Genomic DNA, 19,845 nt, shown 5'->3' with positions numbered 1-19,845 from the left:
GTTTGGTTTGTTCCTCCCCTTCATCAGCAGGGATCTTTTTCCCGTCCATATAAACGGCTCTATACTTTTTTCTATCTCTTTGAAAAACGATGACAGCCTTTGGAATGGGACTGCATATTATTTAGATTTATTTTGGTAGTACTGACATTTATACAGTGTTAAGTCTTCTAACCCATGAGCATGGTGTATTATTTATGTAGGGCTACTTGAATTTCTTATAGCATTCTGTAGTCTTGTTTAGGTCTTTAGATTTATTCCTATATAGTTCATCTTTTGGGTGGCTACTGTAAATGCACATCTTTTTTTATTTTAAACTTCCAGTGTTCCCTTGCTCTGTTTTAGACAATAACTTCTTGGTACTAGGTATAGGTTTTAGGTGAGTACAATCAGATATTCTGGGATTCCTACTCTTCTCAATGTTAGCCATAATTTGTTATGCTCCCTACAGCCTATGGTGATGAAGGAAGAAATTCAAGCTGCTTTGAAGGAAATAGCAAAAAATATGGCCCCAGGAATACATGGTATACTAATTGACATATTTCAGCTAACAGATGCTGCCCTGGATGTGCTTAGTTGTGCCAAGAAATCTGGAGAACAACCACTTGGCCAACTGACTGGAAGAGATCTATATTTGCTCCCATTCCAAAGAAGGGTGACCCAACAGAGTGTGGAAACTATAGAACAATATCATTGATTTCACACGGAAGCAAGATTCTACTGAAGATTATCCAAAAACAACTGGAACAGCACATTAGCAGAGAAGTGCCAGAAGTCCAGGCTGGGTTTAGAAGAGGTCGTGGTACTAGAGATATTGTAGCTGATGTTAGATGGATCTTAGCTGAAAGCAGGGAATACCAGAAGAATGTATGCCTGTGTTTCACTGATTATGCAAAGGCATTTGACTGCGTGGATCATAATAAACTGTGGCTGACTCTGAGAAGAATGGGAATCCCAGAACACTTCATCGTGCTAATGAGAAACCTATACTTAGACCAAGAGGTAGTCATCAGAACAGAGCAGGAAACACTGCATGGTTCAAAACTGGGAAGGGTGTACGCCAGGGATGTGTCCTGTCTCCACACCTTTTCAACCTGTATGCAGAACAGATTATCTGGGAGGCAGGGCTCTATGAGGAGAAGTGTGGCGTCAGGACTGGTGGAAAATCTATTAACATCTGCGTTATGCAAATGACACAACCCGGCTTGCTGAAACCAAGGAGAACCTGAAATGCTTGCTGCAGAGGGTCAAGGACTGCAGCCTTCAGTATGGACTGAGGCTCAATGTCAAGAAGACAAAGATTCTCACTACTGGACCAAGTGGCAGCGTCATGATGGATGGTGAAGAGATTGAGATTATTAACAACTTTAGTCTGCTTGGCTCCACGGTTAACGCTCTTGGCACTAGTAGCCAAGAAATAAAAAAAACGTATTGCGATGGGAAAGTCTGCTGTTAGGGACCTCTCCAGGGTACTGAAGAACAATGGTGTCTCTTTGGAGACTAAGGTGCATCTGAAACAGGCTATGGTCTTTGCTATCACTTGTTATGCATCAGAGAATTGGACAATGACTAGGAAGGATAGAAGGAGAATTGATGCCTTTGAGCTGTGGTGCTGGAGAAGAGTGTTGAATGTACCATGGACTGCGAAGAAAACAAACAGATTCATCCTAGAGAGGGTTAAACCAGGCTGCTCTTTGGAGGCAAGGATTCTGGGGCTTCGTCTGACATACTTTGGACATGTTGTAAGGAGGGACCGGTCCTTGGAGTGGACATCATGCTTGGGAGGGTGGAGGGACAGTGCAAGAAGAGAAGACCCTCTATGGGATGGACTGATTCAGTGACTGGGGTAATTGGGATGGGTGTGTCAGAGGCAGTGTGATTGGCACAGGATAGAGCAGGGTTTAGGGCTGTTGGACACAGGGTTGCAATGAGAAGCAAGAGATTCGATGAAACATAACAACAACAACAACAACAACAACAACAACAACAGTCAAATGCCTCTGCATTGTCAGTAAAACACAAATAGATATACTGCTGGTATTCTCTGTATTCAGCCAAGATCCTCTGGCATTAGCAATGATATTTTTGGTGTCATGACCTTTTCTAAATCTAGCCTGAATGTATGGCAGGTCTTTGTATAGTGTTTCAGTGATAGTTTTATAATCTTCAGCAAGATGTTACTTCCATGTACTATTAGTGATATTGTTTGACAATTTCCACAATCTGTTCAATCACCTTTTTTGAAAATTTCCACATTCTGTTCAATCACCTTTTTCCAGATATGAAATTCAAACAAGAGTTTCATATCTGTTAAAACTTCAAAAATTAATAAAAAAAAAGTGAATGAGTTCATGCTAGTAGACCTGGCCTACAAGAAAGTCTAAAGAAGTATTTGGGGCTAAAATTAAAGAATATAGCATAGGGAGCTCTGGTGGCCTAGTGGCAAGACACTGCACTGCAATCCCAGAGCTACGCGGTTCAAATCCACCAGATGATCTGCTGGAGAAGGAGGGGGTAATCTCCTCCTGTACCAGTCAGATCTGATTTGACGGTACACGTAAAAATAATACAATTAAAAAAAAAAAGAATATAGCATAGCAATTTGTCTCATATTCTTTCAGGGATCAATCCCTGGTTGGTCTGTCTTACCTACTGTCTAACTTTCCACATGCAAATGAGGTAAATGGAAATACCATGCTTCAGGTCCTCAAAATAACACCCTTCTGTTTTAGCACTTGATAGAGGTTCTTTGAACCATATTTGCCCAGTATGTCATTTGATTGAACTACAGTATGCACTTAAAGACACACTTAGGAGTCCCCCAACTACTGAAATACAGTACTGAACTAGACTGCCATTAAATGTAAGATGTTAGCTGTAATGTCAACTAGAAAGGATGACTGAAAATCAACCCAATCCACTGAAAATCAACCCAATCCAAAGGGGTCTTCATTCCACTTTGGTTATCACCCCTGTGAACCTCCTGGTTGGTTTTACATTGGAGATGAGACCCTGAAGGACTGTTTTATTCTGGATTAAAATTGCAAAGGAGATACTTTGCAGCAGAAACTCAAAGATTTAATGACTTCACTGGTCTTTCTTTCTTGCCTCTCCAAAGGGTGGAATGGAAAGTGTTCAACTACTGGCCATTTAGACATCTTTACCACATCCAATTCTGAAAATAATTCTTAACACCAATACAATCTAGATAAACAATTAAGTGATAAAAAATAGATAAGTATAAAACACTTTTAAAATCTTTACATTCATTCCCCTTTGGTGTGGCAACAGTAGTTAAAACTATGAGCAATCAGTGTAAAACTTATGATGTAATGTTTCGGAAAATTATTTCAAAAGATGTAAGAGAGACTGGCCAGAAAAAAAACACAATAGCTCAAAAAGGATGACAAGCTCATGAAACATAAACCAATATCTGAGAAAGGGAATGCCACTGGGACTATCTCAAACCAATATCTGAGAAAGGGAATGCCACTGGGACTATCTAGGGACTATCTCAATTCTTCACTCTCAGAACAAGGATATGTCTACTAGAGACTGTAATTCTTTTAACAGTTTTCCTTGCTTCCTATCTTTTTCTTACAACATACTCTTGACTTAGCAGCCTGGTGAGTCCACAAAAGTGTATGAAACCTCTCAAATTACTCTCAATTTACCACTCAAATTCCTCATAGGACTTCTGACTCATTCCAAATTCAATCCCAAAACTGAATTATCTTGCTACTTTAGATACTGCATCCTTAACACATCCCTCTTTGCCCTATTCCAGAAATCTGGATGTCTTGTTTCTCAAATACAACCAGAAACTCTGCCTCATAATTTCTGCATCTGCTATCTGTTGTGCCTAAGACAAATACTTAAATGGTTCTCTTCCTCTACTGCACCAGGGTTTTACTCACATGCCATCTATCAAAGAGGCCTATGTTCTTTGATTATCACATTCCCCAAATAGGACTTATTCCCAACATTACTTTTCCTCCTTACCCCATACTTTATTCCCATTTATAGCCCTGATGTTTTACAGATGTGGTTTTAAATATTTACTGGTTCCCTGCCTTCCATCTGCAGCCTAGCACTCACCCCAATATTAGCTAGTATACAGTGCCCGGCACAGAAGAAGAACTCAATCAATTTTTGTAGAATACATGCAAGGAAAGAAAAAGACATAAATATCTACCTAGAATACACGTCATAGGGCAGGTTTCCTCCAGATTACTCAGAAACACTTCTTTTTTGTAAAACATTTTTGTGGGCTCATGCTCCGTTTCTTCCGGGTGAATGAAGATCGGGCCGTAAAAATAAGCTGCGCCATCTCGGACCCAGACCTTTTCAATTCTGGGCAGGGTGGGGAGGAAGGAAAGAAATGACATTAAGAGAGAACTCTGAAGGATTGCTTTCTTTTTTTTTAAAAAAAAATTTTATTATTTTGTGTGTGTACTGTCAAATCTAATCCGACTGGTACAGGAGGAGATTGCCCCTCTTTCTCTAGCAGACAATCTGGTGGATATGAATGGCACGCCTCTGGGAAAGATTGTATTTTTAAGATTGAATCAAGAAATTTTCCTTTTAATAAAAACTTAATGATACATAGCATTTCAAAACTCAAGTCACTGCCATCAAGTCGATTCTGATTCACAGCAACTCTCTGTCACTGTGATTGATAAAGGTTTTATAAATCCTTATGGGAGGAGGCCAAGCATCATTATCTGGAGCAGTCCAGTAGATCTGAACTGTCAACCTCAGTGTAAGGTCAGCAGCCTCACACATTTGTGTACTATGCCATCACGCCTCTTACATAACACTTAAAGGATTTTATTGGCTGTTTTGATAATGAGACTTCTCTGACTTTGCCCCTCCATTAAGTTGTTGTTGTTGTTATGTGCCGTCGAGTCGTTTCTGACTCATAGAGACCCTATGCACAACAGCCCTAAACCCTGCTCTATCCTGCGCCAACCGCACCGCCTCTGACACACCCATCCCGACTACCCCAGTCACCGAATCAATCCATCTCAAAGAGGGTCTTCCCCTCCTGCGTTGTCCCTCAACCCTCCCAAGCATGATGTCCCTCTCCAAGGACCCGTCCCTCCTGGCAACATGTCCAAAGTATGTCAGACGAAGCCCCAGAATCCTTGCCTCCGTAGCTTGGTTTAATCCTCTCCAAGACAAATCCGTTTGTTTTCCTGGCAGTCCAGGGTACATTCAGTACCCTTCTCCAGCACCACAGCTCAAAAGCATCCACTCTCCTTCTGTCCTCCCTAGTCATTGTCCAACTCTCTGGAAAAGATGACTCATCAGCCTGCCTTTGAAAGCACTCTGGCCTGATCATTTCAATAGCTTCCTAGTTGATCTCTCTGCTTCGACCTTTGACTCTTTACATCTATTCTCAACAACCCAGGACAAGCAACTACAAACAGACCCAAGTGTGGTATTACTTATATGCTTAAAAGAATCCAAAGGCACCCTGTTTAACTCAGAGAAAATGCAAGTCTCTACAACGGCCTCTGTGCTCTACCCGATCTGTACTTATCACCCCGTTCCTGCTGCCTTCCTGACCTTCCCTCCTACCCGTTCATGTATTTTTCACTCCCTTACTAATACTAATGGACTCTGCTGGTTACAACAGGGCAGTACGCTCTTGTCTCAGGTTTTTATAATGGCTGTTTCCCCTGCCTACAATGCTTTGTTCTGAAATATTCACATGACTCATTCCTTTAGTTGGGTTCTTTTTGGTGAGAAAAATTTGTATTTAGAATTAGCCAGCTGGACTCAGTTCAGATGATCCCAATTTTGTTGGCCAGGAGCAAGTCAAACATAGGCTGCCTTATCTCCATCAGGCCTAATCAAAGTGTTGACCTTAGCCATATCAATGTCACAGAGCTTCTTTACAGCTTGTTTAATTTGGTGTTTGTTAGCCTTGACATCCACAATGAACACAAGTTCTTCATGGCTGACTCAGTGGTCAGGGGAAATCTGATGATACCTTGTTTCTCCTGGGGGCGGTCTTCCGGGGGTTTTGGGGCTACCTTCGGAGTTTCAGCATCTTAGGCTGCTGGAAGGTGGGTAACGTGTGGATCATCTTTTTTTTTTTTTTTTTGGCTGTGGATGCTCTTCAGGACTGCCTTCTTGGCCTTTAATGCCTTTGCTTTGGCTTCAGTTTTGGAGGGGCAGGGGCTTCCTTCTTTGCTTTTGGTGCCATCTTCGTAACTCATTCCCTTAGTTTTTAAGTGTTAGTAATTTTCAATTTTTGCTTAATGACTTGGTTTAAGTTTTACACTTTCTTGCTCCAAGGGTGGCATTCTTGATCTTTCACTGTTCTTGTTTTACTCGATAGCTCTCTATCATGATCAAATATACTATATCTCCTTATTCCCAATATGTATTGCTCATTTCCCTATTAGATCAGGGTTCCACCAAACCAGGGACATATGTCAGCTTTATTGCTAGTGAATCCCCAGGACTTGGTAGATAGCAAAGACATGATGTTAAAAGAAATGATGAGCAAATACAACCAAGAATCAGAAGTTCAGAGAGGTACAGCTACATATTTTAAACCACTATTCCACTGCCCAGGCTGGCTTATCTTCTGTTGGTTTTATACCACCTAACTAAAAACTTCCATCTGTTCATCTATTCTCTTCATTAAACATCTTGAGTCTCCTGCTATGTTTTATGCATTATGTAAGGAGCAGAGGACACAGATGTGAGCAAAAAGGGAGGGTTCTCTACTGGACTACTTACTAGGCAAGAAGACTTCAGAACAAAGTGTAGTAAATAGCCAAAAAGGGGGAAAAAAAACCTTCCAATTCTAAAACAAGAAAGAGCTCATGAGAGAAACGGTAAAAAGGAACTGTGGCTGAGCATGAAAGCAGGGGAGCTGTGGTGTAACAACAAGTGGGAAAAGTTGCCAAATGAAGGATTTTGTCTTCTTCCCAAAAGTGATAAATTCCTATTGGTTCCAAATCTTGGGACCCAATCTCACTCTCCCTACTTAAGTAACACTCACCTGCCCACTCGAGGGCGTACCAGGCCATGGGACTTGATGAAGACACAGTCGCCAACCTTCAGCCACATGTCATTGTAACGGAGTTGCTCAAAGTAGTGGCAGCCTGGTTCACCATTGGACATTTCCACAGGCACATCTTCTTTCTCCTGTAGTAAAGGAAACTGGTTGAAGATAAGCAGCTGAAAAATCAAGTAATAGACCAAAGAAAGCAAGAAGAAAAACATTGCTACACAACTTAAAGAACAAAACAAAAATCTATGATTAAGACAGGAAACCAAGAGATGACCTGCTATCTCACTGGACTTGCCAAAGACCTATTAGTTCTTAGCTTTACTTTCAAGTGCTATGTTTCAAGTCTGTAATCTGTCTTTCCTTTATAGTTCCTTACTTTCTGTTATGCTAAGGTTTCATATTGTTGCTCTATTTCTAACTCTCAATTTGAATACTTATGAATTTACTTTTAGATATATTGTTACATATATTGAGGTATTTTGAGATGTAACTTTTTTTTTCTGTGTGGCTACTGCCTACATACCTTTTCCAAGTTAAAATTATCTTCGGCTCTACTCTCTTCTGAGTTGTCTGTGTTCTTCTCATCATCTCCTTTGTCTGCATTTGCAAATACAGAGGCCACTCTGACCACAGGCAGGGGCATATCCCGAGGGACGAACCTAACTGAGCTGACGGGCATGGTCCACAGCTTAATTTTCTTAAAAGACTTGGTTTTGGCAGAATATCGTGACTCACAGACAAAAACATCTTCATCTCGAAAGTTTTCTGGGCATAATTTAAAGTATTCCTGTGGGAACATAAGAATAAAATTATTTAGTTATGAGAACTTTCTAGAAACCAATCCCCCAAAGCCAAAAGTAAAAATGAACCAATCACCCAAAGAGAAGTCTGATTGTTACGACTTTCTGGTGGTTAACAACAAATGGTAAATAGCCAGACATGTAGGAGTAATCTAAATTTTATTCCAAGAGAATAATTGGTGCTTTTGGTTACGTGTTTTGTTGCTAAATAAAAGGTCAGTGGTTTGAATTTACCACTGCTCCAAATAAGAATGAAGGGTAGTCTCTCCCCATAAAGATGTACAGTCTGGGAAACCTGAGGAAAGGCTGCCATGAGTTGGAATCAACTCCACAGTAGTAAGTTTTTGTGTTGGGTATAATGACTTTCTTACCTTGACAAACATGACCACACATTTGCCTAGAATTTTACTAACAGGAACTTTATTGTAATAGTCACTCTTAAAAACTTCTTTTTCTAGAAATTTTCTTGTAGCCAAGTGGAATGTTTCATTTGGCCGATAAAACCAACAGCCATACAACCATTTTTCACCTTCAAGAGAAAGTAAGAGAAAAAGGGGGTCAGGGGGGAGTAGAATATCATTAATGGAAAGCACACATCCTCTTAAAGATGTGTAAACATTCCATTAGGCCATTAGGACCTGAATTTAACAAGGGGAGCTCTGGTGGAGTCTGTAGAGAGCTCCTATCCTAAAGATAACACCTTTCTGTTTGAAACTACCAGCAGCTCTGAGGGAGAAAGGTAGACAGTCTCTTCCTGTGTGATTTAAGCCTCAGAAAACCAATGGAGGGTCAGCTATCACTCAGTTCTGAATTGAAAGCAATGAATGAATGAGTGAATGTAATAACATGTTTTCAACATAATTCTTTAGTTTGTTTCACAGAAAGAATACTTTTAAAATAATAAGTGCAATAAAGAATTTAAAAAAATCTTACTACTTTCTTCCTTACTGAAAGTATAAAGAGGGTGCTAAGTGCATTTGCTTTGGTGAGGAGACATGTAAAAGCCGTGTGCTTTATGAGACTATAGATGACACACTTATATATTTAACACTCCTGGAGAAGGTCCAAAACTAATGCATCTGATAGCTGCTTAAAAGAACAAGATTTCCTGGACTCCATTTCTGAGTGTTCTTTCTACTCATTCCTCATGTCTCAGTTTAAGTCTTGCCAAAACAAACTTTTAGGTCAAGCCATAGGTCTCTCTGTAGCATTTTTCACTTGTGACTTTGTTTACTAACCTGGTAGGCCAGGGATAAAATTTGTCTTTTGTTTCCCTGAATCTCTGCCATCCTACACATAGTATAGTTCACAGGGGTTGCCTAATGCCACTTGACACAATTGTTTCACTGCCCAAGAATGTGAAATTCTATGTTTTTCATATAGTAGATGCTTAATTAAAAGATTGCATTTCACAACTTTTGCTTTTTTTACTTTTTTGCTTTTGGACTAGTGGCAAGAAGCTGCATTGCAATCCCAGAGGTACACAGTTCAAATCCACCAGAAGCTCTGCTGGAGAAGCTCCTATACCAGTAAGATCTGATTTGACAGTACACACACACAAAATTTAAAAAAAGAAAAAAAAAAGAGAGAGCGAGCTTACCAGCAGAATCTTCCCACAGCCTCTCAATACAGACTATATGTGGTTGGAGGTTGGCCTCTGCAGGTTCCACATAGACATAATCTCCAACATGGTACATGCTGTTCTTGAAGCTGCAGTCCTGGCTGTATGTGCGATGTAAGCCTGAGAGGCCTGCAGCACCGGAGGAGTCTTCACTCTTTTCAGCTTCTTATGTCAATAAAAAAAAAGGTGCTCATTAAAGGGATGTTAAAATCAGACGCAGGGTTCAAACAATGAACACATTTCTGTTTTCAGATAGTCAAAGGCAGAATTCAGCAGTTAAGATGTTTACATTTTCAAGAATCTTCTCAAAATTCTCTTTTTGAGTTACAATCAGCTACCTAGGGTTACTATGAGTCAGAACTGACTCAACCGCAAAGGGTTGACTCTTTTCCTCCCATCCCTGATCTGAGAAGTCCTGGCAGTACAATGGTTAAAATGCTCAGCTACCCACTGAAAGGCAGCAGTTTGAATCCACCAGCTATGACTTGGGAGAACGATCTGGGAGTCTGTTTCTGGAAATCCTATAGGGCAGTTCTCTATTCTACAGTCTCATCGAGAGTCAGAATCTCATCTCTATGGCAATGGGACTGGTTTCCTCTTGGCACCACTGATCTAAATTCTCAAGGTGGATAAATGATCTGCACTTGACATGAAAACTAACCTAGTTTGAACCTACCTACAGTAATATAGAAGACAAGGCCTGATGATCTACCTCTAACATTACAGTCAAGAAAATTCTTTGTACCCATAAGGTTGCTGTGAATCAGAATCAACCTGACATCAACTAAATAAAAAACCACTGATAAATATAGAGAAGATCTACAGAATAAAAAAAAAATTACTTTAGTTATATATATATATATATATTTTAATTTTGGAAAACATAAAACTTAAAAAAAATAACTGACTTGTAGTCCGACAGAGAACCTCTTGATATTCTTCCCATCTTTTTCACTGCTTCTAAATTGCTTTCTCTAGGGTTTTTTTACAAGACATGTCATGATTAATGGAATTTCAGAATTGAGAATATATACAATGCACACATCATTCCACATGCTATCTATATTTATGTACTATCTCATGAACATTTCCAGATATTAAACGTTTTCAGCAAGACCTATTTAAAAGCAAACAAAAACGCAAAAACCTCAATACTATTTTTTAAAATAAGAAAACAAGTGCTTTAGCCAAGCTGCTTATAATTTTGTTTTTATTGTATTGAGAACATCCACAGCAAAACATAGACCAATTCAACAGTTTCAACATACACTGTTTACTGACATTATTTCCTCAAGCTGTGCACTCACCCCCTTTTCCTGAGTAGTTCTTCCCTCATTAATATCAACTCACTGCCATATAAGGTTCCTATCTTAATTTTTCCAGTTGGTACTGTCAATTTGACTCAATGTATATAGTTGTTAAAAACAGTGTAATACTAGGGCAGACCTTTTATAAAACAACTTCTTAAGTTTAACTATTATTTTTCTTTTGCTTTAGGAAAATATCAGGGGTAATTTTAGTTTAAAAGTTCAAGAGTATGTCAGAGTATGTCCATGGAATCTTGAAATCTAGTTTTTCTTTTTGGTCAGGTTTGTTCTATGGAATCATTAATGAAAACATTCCGTAACAGAAGCCAGGTCTCATTACAGTTCTTCTGGTGTCATGACAACGGAGGCATCTGTTCACAGGGGCAATTATCCACACATCTCACTCCAGGTGAATAAAGGCCAATTGTGAGTTGGATGGCTGTTTACACGCTGTTAAAAGCCCAGGAACGGTGAAGTTCGGTGCTGTGGAGTTGGTCTTAGTGACTATGCACAGTAGAACCCCCTGCCCAATCCTGCCCATCTCTGCTGAGCTTCAGATTACTACTGCAGTCACTGTGTCAGCCAATCCACTTTGTTGAGGGTTGTCTTCTCTCCTTGACTTTTCCAAGCATAAAGTCCTTCATTATGGTAACAGCTTAAAGTATATGAGGACAAGGTGTCACCATCCCTGCTTCTAAGGGAGTATTTTGGCTACACTTCTAAGACAGAGTGTTTGTTCTTTTGGCAATGTATGGTATAGTCAGTATTTTTTTCCCCCAACAATTCAAAGGCATCAAAATTCTTCCTTGGGGGCTCTGGTGGCCTAGTGGCAAGAAGCTGTGCTGCAATCCCGAAGGCATGTGGTTGGAATCCACCAGATGCTCAGCTGGAGGAGGGGCAATCTCCTCCTGTGCTAGTTGGATCCAATTTGACAGTACACAACAAGGGTTTTTTCCCCAAAACCCCCTAAAAAACCAAAACAAAATTCTTCCTTACTAATTCTTCTGCCTGCCTTCTTGATGGTTCAACTTTCATAAGTATATAAGGCAAGTGAAACTATTTAGAGCTTGGGTCAGTCATAACTTAGTCCTCAAAGTGACATCCTTTCTATTGAGCACTAAAAGAAATCTTTGGCTGATTTTCCTAATGTAATATGTTGTTTCAGAACTTAACTGCTGCATCCACAGTTGTTGATAATGCATCCAGGTAACCTGAAATCCTCGGCAACTTGAATCTTGTCTTCATTTATCATGATGCTGTTTCTTTGATCAAGTCATAAGGATTTTTCTTTTCTTTGTTGAGGTGTAATCCACACTGAAGGCTATATTCTTCAGTAAATAGTTCAAGTCCTGGTGGTGTACTGTGTATCAAATATCAGGCTATAGTTGTGAAGTTGATGGTTCAATCTATCACATGTTCCATAGGAGAAAGATGGGAAAAATGGTTGCTCTAAGTTGGAATATATTTGATCATACTGGTTTAAACTCCAGGCATTACCCAACAAATTAGGACAAAACTCAAACTCAATGCCAGTGAGTTGGATGAAGCTGACCCCCCCCCCCCCCGAAATGGTAAATCGCACAGGAACAGATTGTCCATCCTTCTGACTCATGAGAAGCCACTGGTGGATTTGAACCACCAAAGAGGGTCACTTTTGGGTTGGCAACCAACTCCCTACCAACTGTACCCCACAGCTCACAGGATATAGGGCAGCAGCAAGAAATACACTGAGATAGTTCATGAAACCATGACCCTACACCTATAACTCAGAAATATTTGGTCTACTCAAAGAGTTGCAGCCCCAGCTACTCTTTTTTGAGTTTTCTGGTCATTGTTAGAAGGATGTCTAGCACATAAAGTTTATCAATTCAACTTTCTTTTTTCCCCCCTGTGACACAAAAATAAAGTTTATTTAAGAATTCCAAAGGGCTGGAGAAAGGTAGAGATTGGGGCGGTGACACCTATCCCCTGGCATCACTGTTAACAGATTTCAACACCTGACACTGAGGTCAGAAGGGGGGTGTCTGGACCCCCAATTCAACTTTCTAAAGATGTACAACTTACTGACAGAAGTTACAACTATCAGTTGTGCAGCTGTACCCTTAACCACCATAAGTCTTCTGCTCTTGCCTCCATCCCCACCTCTAGTAAACACTAATACTTTGGTAGACACATGTACACACAACTCTTACCTTTTTCTGACTTTCTACAGAAAGGAGGTTATATTTCACTGTACTTGACTTAATTTGCTCAGCATAATGCCTTCAAGTTCCATCCACACTATGTAGTTGTTGTGGGGTGCCACGAAGTTGACTATGACTCATAGCAGTCCTATGAACAACAGATCTGAACTGAACCTTGACCCATCCTGCACCATTCTCAGATATGCAAGAGCCCATTATGATGTCACTTTGTCAATGTTGTATGTATCAAAATGTTACATCTCTGAAAGGCTCAGCAGTATTCCACCTTATCAATTCATCTGTTGAAGAGCATTGAAACTATTTCTCCACTTTCATCTACTGTGACTAGTGATACAATGATACTATTTGTTTTTAAGTGTTTGCTCTAAGTCTTTCAGTGTGAAATTTATTTATTAAAACTCATTATACTCCAGGTTTATGCTGGCTGACTTCATTATTACACTTTTTTTCCAATTTAGTGCTATGCCCACTTCCTTTGTGTCATTACCATAACATCTATTACTCAACAACGCAGGATTATGATAAGCACTTTAAACATACTAATTTTTTTTTAAAAAATTTATTATTTTTTGTGTGTGTATCGTCAAATCAGATCTGACTGGTACAGGAGGAGATTGCCCTCCTTCTCCAGCAGAACATCTGGTGGATTTGAACTGTGTACCTCTGGGACTGCAGTGCAGTTTCTTGCCACTAGGCCACCAGAGCTCCCTTAAACATAGGAAATTTTTTAAAAAAAATCTAACATTTTGTGGAAAATATTGGGGGGGGGCGGGGGGAGAACACAACCAACCAAGCCCACATTTTTATTATTTCCAGAGTTCTTTGCTCCTACCTGTGGAGCTAACAATTAGTGTCATTTGTCTCCTTTCAGTACTTCTCATGGGGCACATCGATACCATATGTCCAGCACAAATGCTCTCAATTTATGTGGGAAAGTCTTTAATTTGACTTCATTTCTGAAGAACCATTTTATTGGTTATACAACTTATTTTTTCTCTTCCAATACTTCTGGGTATTATTCAACTATTTTCAAGCCACCACTTTTTAGAAAAAGCCAGCATTAAGAGAGCTCTGGTGGCCTAGTGGCAAGAAGCTGCACTGCAACGCCAGAGGTACGCAGTTCAAATCCACCAGATGTTCTGCTGGAGAAGGAGGGGCAATCTCCTCCTGTACCAGCCAGGTCCGATTTGATGGTACATGCACACAAAATAATAATAAAAAGAAAATAAAATGCCAGTATTATCATTAGTGGGATAAGTTAATTGTTGGTGTTTTCAAGATTTCTTTCAACAGTTTATGATATCTTACAAATATATATATGGTTTTGTGTTTATCTTATTCTTAGAGCTGTAGGTTAATTTTTTTTAAATCAGATCTGAGACATTTTAGACACTCTTATCTCTCTCTCTACCTACCTACCTATCTATCTACATATATTTCCCCTCCCTCCCTTTCCTCTCCTCTCCTGCTGGGAGGTAAACTAGGACATTTGACACTAGGATTGATTCTAGTTCTGTGTATCTTGGGATCAGACAATTGTTTATATAAAGATTGTGCTCAAACTCCCAAACCCATAAGGACTCACCCTTTGCTGACTGATCTGTGTGAAGTTAGAGAATGCACTCAGAGTAGCAGTTCATTTACAGGTATTCTATGAATTTTGCTTTTTGTCAGGTTTTCACATCTTCCTTGCACCTGCAGTTTTCCAATAAGCCAAGAATGCATGGAAAGCTTATTTCAACACTCCTACAGTTCAGCACAAAGGAGCCCTGGTGATGTAGTATGGTAATGTGTTCTTAAGCAAAAAGTAGGGTTCAGAATGCCCCTGTCGGTTGGCAGTCGCCAACGGTAAAGATTTACTACTTACAAACCCCAAACAGAGGGGTTTCATTAGTCAAGAGTCAAAAAGGCATTTGGTCCATCCCTGCTCCTCTCCCCGCCAGTCTCCCTCCCCAAATGGCTTGTTACAAGTTGAACTGACTCAATAGCTATCGGTTTGGTTTCTGATTCCCTCAATGAGTTCTAGTGACCCAGTAACTAAGCGCCTGGCCACTAACTGAAAGGTTGGCAGTTCAAACCTTTCTGTTTTGCAGGAAGGACCTGGCAGTCAGTTTCTATAAAGATGTATGGCCTTGGAACCTTATGGGGCAGTTCTATTTGGTCCTGTTGGGTCTCTGAGTCAGAACCAACTCGACAGCATCAGTTCAAAATTTAGTATGGTAAGATCAGCTTTAGTTTGCTTGGCTCCATAGTCAACAGTCTTGGCACCAGCAGCCAGGAAATTAAAAGGCGCATTGCAATGGGAAAGTCGGCTGTTAGGGACCTCTCCAAAGTGCTGAAGAGCAATGGTATCTCTTTGGAGACTAAGGTGCGTCTGATACAGGCCATGGTCTTCGCAATCACCTGTTATACATCAGAGAGTTGGACAATGACCAAGGAGGATAGAAGGAGAATTGATGCCTTTGAGCTGTGGTGCTGGAGAAGAGTATTGAGAATACCATGGACTGCTAGGAAAACAAACAGATTTGTCCTGGAAAGGGTTAAACCGGGTGGCTCCTTGGAGGCAAGGATTCTGAGGCTCCGTCTAACATACTTTGGACATGTTGTGAGGAGAGACCGGTCCTTAGAGAGGGACATCATGCTTGGGAGGGTGGAGGGACAGCGCAGGAGAGGAAGGCCCTCTATGAGGTGGACTGATTCAGTGACTGGGATAATTGGGATGGGAGTGTCAGAGACAGTGCGATTGGCACAGGACAGAGCAGAGTTTAGGGCTGTTGTAGATAGGGTCGCTATGAGTCGCAGACGACTCAACAGCACATAACAACAACAACAACAAGGTCATCTTCAAAATCTCTATCAATTCCGATCATCTTCTTTGGCTATTATAGCTGCAGGCTCAGCTAGCTATTAAATGGCTCTCTCCCTACCCTGGCAGTTCCCATTCCCATACACCCTAAACAAGTACATCCCCTTTGGTAGCAAAGTTACTAGATTTTATAGCAAACTCTAAAAATGACCATTTCCAAACCATGTTCCTTTTCATTCTTTTCTGGAGATGCCATTGCTTATGCTAATTTACTTCTAATAATCAAGTTTGTTTTCATAAGGAGGAATTATTTTTTAATGCTAACACTAATCCAACTCTTTGGAAAAACAAGCATTCAAGATACCTAGGTAAATAAAAGTTTTATTAAAAGTGGCAAAATTTGTGACAAAATTTTCCAGTGTCAAAGTATTTGTAAATTCTGGCAAATGATTCATTAAGTCACAATTTTAGGTTGATAGAATTAAAATAAAATTTCCTTCCAGGGATGTGATTCAACTAAAGCATCTACTTTTTTGTCCCAGAATGGAATAAATGAAAACTATACTATTGAATGATGTAGCAGAAACTTAATTCACACATTATTTTTTAGTCCCAGAAGGCTTCTTAGGTTTTGTCCTACTAATAATTATGAGAAAAATTAAACTCTCACACCCGTGAGTCTACTCCTTTCCTGGTTCAAAGGGTATGAGTCGTGTTGCCTATAACTTCGGCTCTTCTCGAGGCTGATGACAGCACTGATAAAGATAAACACATTTTTATATCGTTGTGCCTAATAGAGAATCATTAATATGATCCATAATTTAGATACACAACTCCTCCACAGCTAATCATAGTATCAGTTAAGGAACCCACCTCTTTTTTCTTCTTCTCGCTTTAGTTTATCTTCCTCTATTTCTTTTGGCAATTTTTCTTTTTTCTCTTTTTCCACATCATTATGCAAGTGCTTTGTAGTATAGCTCAGTGCTGGTGAAAGGAGGATCTCTCCATTTTTGCAGAGTTCATCACGAATTTTAATAAAAAACTGCTGAAGTTCTACTGCATCTTCATATATTTCAGAATCTGTCCTATAATGACATCAAGAGCATCCATCCATGTGAACACAAACCACTGTTAACTCCTCAACCACATGTTTAAGTCTGTTCAACACTTCCTCAACATCGAAACTGACACAGTGATACCTCATTTCTAAGTGAGGCCCCTCCTTGACATTTGTGAGAACATAATCAGAAGTGTTATTTGACCACAGTGAGCCCCACGTCCACCACTTTCCTTTTCCTTAAGGCTCAATGCTAACTATAAAAACTATTAAAAAACTATAAAAAAAGCAAAGTCCTCAAAAAGCAAAGTCCTCATGTTTCCCTACGGGGTATAGGAACATGGATCAGGAGATTCTAGCAACACAATATGGCTGCCAGAGTCAAGAGGATTCACAACAAGTCCAATACTTAGTTGCATCAAATCTTTAATTTCTATCTTTCTTTAATGGGGATCAACATATTTGCTATAAAAAAGTTTAGGCAATGTTAATTTTCTTCTTTTTAGACCTACATCATGGTTGCCTAGGGTGACAGGACCCTGTGGAGCTAAACTATAGATGTCTAGGCGTATACTGTAAGCTCTGTGGCCTAGAGGTAGGAAGATGCATTGCTGACCCAAAGGCAAGCAGTTCAAATCTACCATCTGCAATCTCCTGTACTAAGTTTACAGCCTCTGAAAACCTGGAGGGTCAGCTATTGAGTCAGTCCTGATCTCACAGCAAAATGCCTTTTAATTTTTGTGGGTAAAAATAAAGCCCCAGGAATTGATGAAACACCAATTGATGTATTTCAGCAAATAGATGCTGCCCTGCATATGCTCACCAAGTTGTGTCAAGAAATCAAGGACAACTTCTTGGCCAAATGATTGGAAGGGATACATATTTATTCCCATTCCAAAAAAAAGGTAACCCAACAGAGTGTGGAAATTATCGTACAATATCACTAATATCACACACTAGCAAAATCTATCTATCTATGTAACACAAAGCTAACAGTCTGAGACAGTCCTTTGGAAGAATTGCACAATCAACTCTAAGTGGTAATAGGGGTTTTAAAACTTGAGATTTTAGGAGAGTAGATATAAGGATTATTTAATTAAATTGAGAACAAACATGGATGTTTAAGCTCAGTGAAAGCAGAGTTTCTGTTTGGTTCACTGGCATAAACTAAGTACCCAGTACATTAAGTAGAAGCAACTCAGTAAACATTTGTTGACTAAAGAAACAGCTACTGCAGATTTTGAATATAAGAAATTTTCTATCCTTCTCTTTGTTTCTACTTCCACCATCCAAGAATAAGGATAATTTTCTACATGTGTCCTTGAGGACCTCTCTATTCTGGCCCTGATTTTACCTGTATCTTAGTAGACCCTTAACCCTATGCTTTATTCGTACCACTCAGCTTAACTGATCTCTCTTTCCCACTACTCATCTAAATCCTATCCATCCTCTACCTATTTAGAACTCTAGGCCATGATATGTTGTTTAGTGCCATCAAGTCTATGACAACTCACTGGTGACACTATGAACAACAGATTAGAGATCGCCCTAACCTCTGCTATCAAGTTGTTCCAAACACTGTATCAATCCATAGAGGTCGTTATTCTACATGACACCCCCTTTCTAAGAATCAGGCTATTACATACTGTCTTAATCCGGAATTCTTTTTCCCTAAGGACAGACCCCTGTTATCTGCCACATGTCAAGCTCTAACAGCACAGAGTTCGGTCTTATAAATCTTGGCTGTGCTCCATAATTGATCTATATATTGATGCTCAGCTGCATCACTCTGCAAAGGGGAACAAGGTGAGGCACACCAAAACAGCTATAAGATAGGGGAAATTCACTTTGCTTTGTCTAAGCTATGTGATCTTGAACATGGACAGCATATATTGCTATTCATTTTTCTTACAACGTCCAGGAAAAATGCTCCTTCTTTAATGAGCTTCACAGATTCTCTAGTTGAAACTACTTCAAATGCCTAAGAACACTGGCTAGTGGTCTAGGTCTTTAGCAATATAACAGGCACTCAAGCAAGGAAGGATTGCTACTTTAATGGTTTTAAGGTACATACATACTGCCAATGTCATACAGAAGACAGTGTAATTGCTGAACTAAGCCTGTTTTAACATTTGAATGTGCTCTTGATGTGTGGCAAAGATATATCACACGTAAAAAGTAAAAGAAAATTTAAATTGCATGGAAATTTAAGTGCAAGTGGTTTCTGGTTGATTCTTTTAGAACATTGAACATCTGCTCTTAAAGCAATGAATATGAGGTTATTAAACATTTTATTTATAAGTCATTTTTTTGTAAACAGTTCTAGAAATAGTTGCCAAATTTAATAATGCCAATGTCAGGTTAATACTACAAAGCGATTCTAATGAAAACATTTCTAGACTAAATTCAAACTTTAAAAATCGTGTTCTGCAAGAGGTTGTGGTTTTTTAAATTATTTTATAGGGGATATTTGTGTGTGTGTGTGTGTGTGTGTGTGTGTGTGTGTTTATGGAGTGTGTTGTGTGTACCATCAAATCGGATCTGACTGGTACAGGAGGAGATTACCCCTCCTTCTCCAGCAGAGGATCTGGTGGATTTGAACTGCATACCCCTGGGACTGCAGTGCAGCTTCTTGCCATGAGGCCACCAGAGCGCCCTAAAAGACTGTGTTTTAAGATTTGGTCCTTTTAAAACAGATCTTCCATTTTAGCTTAGCTCCTTCTTGTAACTGGTCCAAGATGATTTAGAATGTGCCCTCCTACTCACAGAACATAGGCTCTCTAGAAATTCTGGCTAATTAAGACTTCAGAATGGCATCTTACCAACAGTGCAATAAAGTACTGAAGCCGAAAGAGGTCAATAAGCCAGTACACCATCTTCTATTTTACATATCATACTCTCTTTTCTTGAAAAGTGGAAGAATATCCCTTGCTCATGGATAGGAAGACTCAATGTTGTGAAGATGGCAATACTACCAAAAGCAATTTACACATTTAATGCAATCCCAATACAAATACCAA

At 39.6% G+C, this 19,845-nt stretch overlaps 1 protein-coding gene across 9 annotated transcripts in view; it reads right to left on the bottom strand.

Annotated features, from left to right (window-relative positions):
- Nucleotides 1–19,845, bottom strand: part of PBRM1 (polybromo 1) — a 116,884-nt gene that overhangs the window by 21,874 nt on the left and 75,165 nt on the right. For 7 of the 9 annotated variants that reach the window (XM_006892242.1, XM_006892243.1, XM_006892246.1 and 4 more), the window contains 6 exons: nucleotides 16,642–16,853; nucleotides 9,431–9,616; nucleotides 8,202–8,359; nucleotides 7,554–7,817; nucleotides 7,019–7,164; nucleotides 4,193–4,350 (listed from right to left, as the gene is read on the bottom strand). In XM_006892242.1, coding sequence (XP_006892304.1) covers nucleotides 4,193–4,350; nucleotides 7,019–7,164; nucleotides 7,554–7,817; nucleotides 8,202–8,359; nucleotides 9,431–9,616; nucleotides 16,642–16,853 — 1,124 coding nt within the window. The remainder of the gene's footprint in view (nucleotides 1–4,192; nucleotides 4,351–7,018; nucleotides 7,165–7,553; nucleotides 7,818–8,201; nucleotides 8,360–9,430; nucleotides 9,617–16,641; nucleotides 16,854–19,845) is intronic. The other 2 variants (XM_006892245.1, XM_006892247.1) reach the window with 1 other exon arrangement.

The sequence above is a fragment of the Elephantulus edwardii genome, unplaced genomic scaffold, assembly GCF_000299155.1.
Source record: "Elephantulus edwardii isolate Elephantulus edwardi_28Jun2011 unplaced genomic scaffold, EleEdw1.0 scaffold00113, whole genome shotgun sequence".
Classification (NCBI taxonomy): Eukaryota; Metazoa; Chordata; class Mammalia; order Macroscelidea; family Macroscelididae; genus Elephantulus; species Elephantulus edwardii.
The sequence above is the reverse complement of the archived record's forward strand: the minus strand, read 5'-3'. Positions and strand labels throughout refer to the sequence as shown.